Below are 6,083 nucleotides of genomic sequence, written 5' to 3' on the forward strand. Positions count from 1 at the left end.
AGGACATCCCAAAGTGTTTCACAGTGTAGTCACTACTGCAATGTAGAAAATGTTGTTATATAGACTATAATCCAAGCCATGAAGATGACCATTGAAACCTGACTAGATGCAAGTATCGCATTAGAATATAAACAATATTATGTACTTGCCTGCTTTTTGTCACAATGCCATACTCTATCTAATTGTAACTAATTATGTGCACCATTTACGTATCACCTACTTTGACAAGTCAAAAGCAGAAGTACATTGTAAAGGGTAAGCATTTTCACATCGACTCTTAAAGGAGTTCTAAATCTTTATTTTGTACATGCCACATTCAAGTTAATGGGGGAAATTTTAACGTGGAGCAGCGCGTGGGTTTAGGTGCAGGCAGGGGGTTAAAGTGGCCTAACATGCATGTGTGTCTGGAAGCCGGCTCCAAAGTGCTGGCTTCCGGGTTTAACGTCGCATTAGACAGGTTGCAAGTAACCCCCTTCGGATGCACCGGAAGGAGTCCAAGAGCCAGGACATCTACCTGCGGCTGCTGGTCAAGTTGTGCAGATTTCTGGCCCATCGGTTGAACGCCTCCTTCAATAATGTCGTGCTGAAGTGTCTCTTCGTGAGCCGTACCAATCGTCCACCACTGTCTCTGGCAAGACTGATACGCAAAATGAAGATGTCGAGCCGTGAGGACAAAACTGCAGTTGTCGTGGGAACAATAACCGATGACGTTCGCATCTGGGACATTCCCAAGCTGAAGGTGTGCACACTGCGAGTGACCGATGGGGTCAGACTTCGTATCCTAAAGTCTGGAAGTCAGATCATGACCTCTGATCAGTTAGCTTTGGCCGCTTCGAAGAGTCAGGGTACAGTGCTTCTCTCGGGACCCGGGAAAGGGCGTGAGGTGTACAGACATTTTGGACCAGCTCCTAGTGCTCCACACAGCCACACCAAGCCTTACATCTGCTCGAAGGGCCGTAAGTTCGAGAAAGCCAGGGGTCGCAGGGCCAGTCAGGGTTACAAGAACTGAGCAAATTCTCCACCATCTCTTTCTGTAACAAATAAAGTCGTTTAATCCCTGAAAAAAAACCTTTGGATTGCGGGTTACCAATTTAAATATGTTAATTGCTCCATTGTAACCTACATTCAAATCTAACGGCACGTTCAAGGGTTTCCCGTCTTCCTGAAAATAGCCACTGAAACGAAGACGAAAACACAACCGCAATTTATAGGGCTCATTAAAAGTCAGGCAAATGCTGCAATAAATACAGTGCTCACAACTGCTTCTTCATCTACCACTGGGAAATGATTTGTTCAGAGTACTTGTGGTGAGAGATTAGTTTCCATACTTTGGAGGTTTTCAGACTCATTCAGGATGGGTGGTGCCTTGGCTGCCATAGATTGGACATCGGACAAGGAGCAAGATGACCAACACTAGCAGCAACAGCCTGCTGTGGAGAGACCTGCAGGTGGTGAGCAAAGAGGGGGGCAGCAGAGGAATCAAAGTCGCAGGAGATACTACCCGCAAAACAGGATGTACAGAGGCTCAGCCTGCTAGACCTCTCGGAAAAGCAGTACTTCCGGAGGCTGAGCTTGTTGCCTCAGATGGTGGTATTCATTTTCAGCCTCCGAGACGAAGACCTGCTCCCTGTTGGACCTGGTGGCCACGCATTACCGGTGACTGTGAAAGTGACCATCGCCTCAACTTTTTTTGCCTCCGGATCCTTCCAGGTCACTGCCAGAGACATATCCAGGGTTCCCAGTTGGCTGCACACAAATGTATAGATCACTGATGGGATGTTTGCCAGGGTGGCCGGAATTGTCAACTTCGCATGAGATGAGCTCAGTCAGAATGAGTGAGCACTCAGGTTTGCATCTCTGACTAGTTTCCCAGAAGTGCAGGCCATCATCGACGGTACACACATGGCAATCCACAACGGCCCCCCCCCCCAAGATCAACCAGGAGTATTGCTAAACCGCAAGGGGTTCTACTCCATCACTGTGCAGCTGGTGTGCAACCACTAGTAAAGGATTATGCAGGCGTGCACCAGACTCTCGGGGAGCTGCCATGATGTTTTCATTCAGCGTCAAGCTCCCTGACCTCTTTGAACCTGCTAACAGACTTATGGGGTGACTGTTAGGAGAGAAAAGAATACCCTTTCAAACTAGGCTGATGACAGCCATGGGAAATCCAACCAATGAAGCCCAACATTGGTACAAAGAAAGACATATAACAAGCAGATGTGTCATTGAGCAAGTGATCAGCATGCTCATGATGCACTTCAGATGCCTGGATAGATCTGCAGGCACCCTTCAGTATTCACTAGCCAGGGTCTCGAGAAAGGTTATGGTGTGCTGCGCTCTGCACAACAATGCAGAGTAGCGAGGATTGCAGCTGCAGGGGAACATGGCGCTCAGCACACATTGTCTGCGGATGAATTCGAGGAGGAGAAGAAAGATGACGAAGTACGCAACGCCAGATACTCAGATTGCTGCCCGGGATTCCCTTATAGCTGTAAAGTTAAATTAGTTACCACCACTGGACCCATGTAACAATCACGTCAAATGGCCACACTCTCCCCACCCTCCCTCCCCCCCAACACAAAGCATTCCTGTTACCAACCAACCACCCATTGCACTTCCCCACATTGGTCCCCGTCAATTCATATCTTCCCACTCATCAACAAACAACTGAATTGACAAGTTCAACAGGAATATGTTACTGGATTAGTAATCCAGAGGCCTAGACTAATCATCCAGAGAAGTGAGTTCAAATCCCACCTTGGCAGCTGGGGAATTTAAATTCAGTGAATTAAATAAAATTGGAATAAAAAGCCAGTATCAGTAATGGTAACCATAAAAAATTCAGTGAAAACATCGGTGTAAACTTTTGGACTTGTAAGTTTTAAACTTTGCTGGGACACATTCACTGTACAACAGAAGAGCTAACCTGGGCAAGTCCAAACATGTTTTAACTAGAATACACATCAGCTGGGCAGGAATGAGAATGGCTGAAAGCAGGATCATCTCCCCTTTTATAGGGGGCACTTGTAAAATGTATGATTTTAAAGCCCAAAAAACCCCACAAAAATCCCCCCAAAAAAACAAAAAAAAATGTTTAAAAAAAAAAGGGCAGTTGAAAAGTGTCTGGAGTGTCCCCCAGCACTTGATTTAATATTTACTTTTGTCTCCTAAAAGGTTGAATGCAGGATCATAGTTAATTGGGCGCCTTTTGTCATAGAATGGGAACCCATTAGTGAGGCATTAAGTAAAGTGGCCAGTGTTTCAGGCCATCGAAAGACAAAGGAAACGATGTGCCCACCCAGACTTTTCGGAATCAGATCCACAGGGAGAGCCCCAGTAACAAAGAGACAGGCGGGAGATGTGACTTGCTTTTCAGTTGGACAGCCTCAGGCGGGAAGGACAGTTGGACTTTAAGCAGTCTTGCAGGTATAAGAGAACGGCAGTTGGAAGCCATCTCTCTCTCTCCCCTTCTACGTCTGCTTCCAATGCACAAGGACCGAGCACTCCATCTGGAATGGAGAGAAGAAACCACCATCTACGAGGCAAGAGAGCCTTGTTACTTGAACTGGGAGGCTAATCTTGAGACTGGACTTGAATACCACAGTTTGGTACGGACCCAGAAAATACACCTCAATGGGAGAAGCAGCGAGTAAGTCAGAGGGGTGATTGGTGAGCATTTATCCCAGCCCACGGATCTTTAAGACCACCGCATAGTGTGAAAGCTTTAGAGGTTTTAGTGGGGAGGTTTTTGCAAGGATCATAAGCGTAAGCACATTTCTGTTGGACAGATTTAGTGGTGCAATTTTGAATCCAGCAAGGATTTTTAGATCTGGGTACTTAGCAATAGGGGCCTGTTTAGATGGGCCAGACTGTATTGTGCTGCACTTGCTTGTTTTACACACCAGGGTGTGGTTTTACTGGGTGCAGGTGTGTGTTTTAACTTTAATAAAAGCTGTTATATATGTAAACTTGTATATACTCTGTACAGCCACCAGAGGACTCATCCCTGGAGTCCCAAGGGATCCCATAATCCCTTGGGAGCACAGGTATTTAAGGAGGCCTCACAGGTTGGAGAGACACTCTGGAGACCTGCAATAAAAGACCACGGTCACACTTTACTTAGAGCTCAGTGTTCAGTCTGGCTCTTTCTCCATACATAACAAAAGCATTGCCGGTAATCGGACCAAAGTACTCATTCATCTGTTCAGTATAGTAATCACTTCCAGTGTTAGAACTATTGTAAAGTGGGGGTGCTTCGAAAACACCTAAGGGAAACCACTTACACGGATTGTCATAAAAACCCATCTGCATCACTAATGTCCTTTAGGGAAGGAAATCTGCTGTCCTTACCTGGTCTGGTCTATATGTGACTCCAGACCCTCAGCAATGTGGTTGACTCTTATCCATCAATCATAAGCAGTCCCTCGTGGTCAAGGATGACTTGCTTCCACACTAAAAATGACTACTCTGCCCTCTGAAATAGCCGAGCAAGCCACTCAGTTGTAACCACTACGGAAAGCATTAAGAATAAAATCAGACGGACCACCCGGCATCAACCTAGACACCGGCTTCAGACATGAAAACGGAACACTCAGCCCAGTCCTCCTCACTAACACCCGAGGACCTGTGCCAAAATTGGGAGAGCTGGCCCACGGACTAGTCAAGCAATAGCCTGCCATAGTTATACTCACAGAATTATAACTTTCAGCCAATGTCCCAGACTCCTCTGTCACCATCCCTGGGTATGTCCTTTCCCACCAGCAGACCAGACCCACCAGAGGTAGTGGCACAGAGGTATACAGTCAGGAGGGAGTGGCCCTGGGAGCCTTCAACACTAACTCCAGACCCCATGAAGTCTCATGGCTTCAGGTCAAGCATGGGCAAGGAAATCTACTACTTATTACCATCTATCGCCCTCCCTCAGCTGATGAATGCAGAGAGGATGTTTCCACTCGAGGGGGAATCTAGAACTAGGGGACATAGTTTCAGAATAAGGAGTAGCCCATTTAAAACAGAGATGAGGAATTTCTTCACTCAGAGGTACATGAATCTTTGGAATTCCCTACCCCAGAGAGCTGTCGAAGCTGAATATATTTAACGTGGAGACACAGATATTTGAACGACAGAGAAGTCAAAGGTTATGGGGAGCAGACAGGAAAGTGGAGCTGAGGCCATGATCTTATTGAATGGCAGAGCAGGCTCGAGGGGCCAAATGGCCTACTCCTTTTCCTATTTCTTATGTTCACTTACAAGTTAAGTGGGTGTGAGGAATGATGTGATGGAGTAGGCTTGACAAAGCAGAGTGAAGGGGTTGGGTGATGTGCACAGCAGGATATAGGTGATTGTGCAACTGTACTAACCTTTCCTTCCCTGTTAGATCATTTTGTGCACTGAAACCTGGAGCATGGCACAATACTCCTGCTGCTCACCTCCTGGCCCACCTTCAGCGACGCCTGCTTTATAGCAGCAGCAGGTTTTTTCTTCCAGATGCTGGGCAAGGGTATATTTCTCGGATTGTTCATCAAGAGAGGCGTCATTAAAGCAAGGCGCAGCCTTTGAGTGTCCCGAGTCCATATTCTGCAATTTCTGTCTCTGTGCCAAACCCTCCAACTCCTCAAAATTCCATCTTTGGATTGGCCCCTTAAATACTTGAGTTGAGATTGCCTCATGCGGGTCCACACCACACCTGTTGCCGCGCATTCAACACCAACCCTGGATTTAAAATTATAATGAGGTGCCTGCATTAAAATGCCACAAACACACTGAAATTACTTGTGTTTCCACATGATGTCAGACCCCCTCGCTCCCAACACTCCTCGAAGTATAATCGGGTCCAATGTATTTGGAACTGCAACGAAAAAGAAGGTTCTGATCTGCTGTCTGTTTCCTGCACTCAGTTTTTATTTATGCAATGGTGGTTCCTGGTTGTTATGTAAAAGATCATTGGTGCTAAAATCAATGCCAACATGTGTTTCCATCTTGGAGGGAGCCTTCCCTCACCACTCCTGCCTTACTTGATGTTAGTTGAGTCCGCTCACTTTTCTTTCTCTTGATTTAAAACTATGTTTTTGATCTTGCTA

At 46.4% G+C, this 6,083-nt stretch overlaps 1 protein-coding gene across 1 annotated transcript; it reads left to right on the forward strand.

Annotated features, from left to right (window-relative positions):
- The first annotated feature begins 478 nt into the window (after positions 1-478).
- Positions 479-1,938, forward strand: rpl18 (ribosomal protein L18). Its single transcript, XM_070864999.1, has one exon. It carries the CDS (start codon positions 479-481, stop codon positions 1,007-1,009), a length of 531 nt encoding a protein of 176 aa, XP_070721100.1. The 3' UTR covers positions 1,010-1,938.
- Positions 1,939-6,083: the final 4,145 nt, after the last annotated feature.

The sequence above is a fragment of the Pristiophorus japonicus genome, chromosome 2 (genome assembly GCF_044704955.1).
Source record: "Pristiophorus japonicus isolate sPriJap1 chromosome 2, sPriJap1.hap1, whole genome shotgun sequence".
Classification (NCBI taxonomy): domain Eukaryota; kingdom Metazoa; phylum Chordata; class Chondrichthyes; family Pristiophoridae; genus Pristiophorus; species Pristiophorus japonicus.

What these genes read in the sequence shown, in the direction of transcription:
- rpl18 (XM_070864999.1), top strand. Translation starts at nt 479, where the DNA reads ATGCACCGGAAGGAGTCCAAGAGCCAGGACATCTACCTGCGGCTGCTG.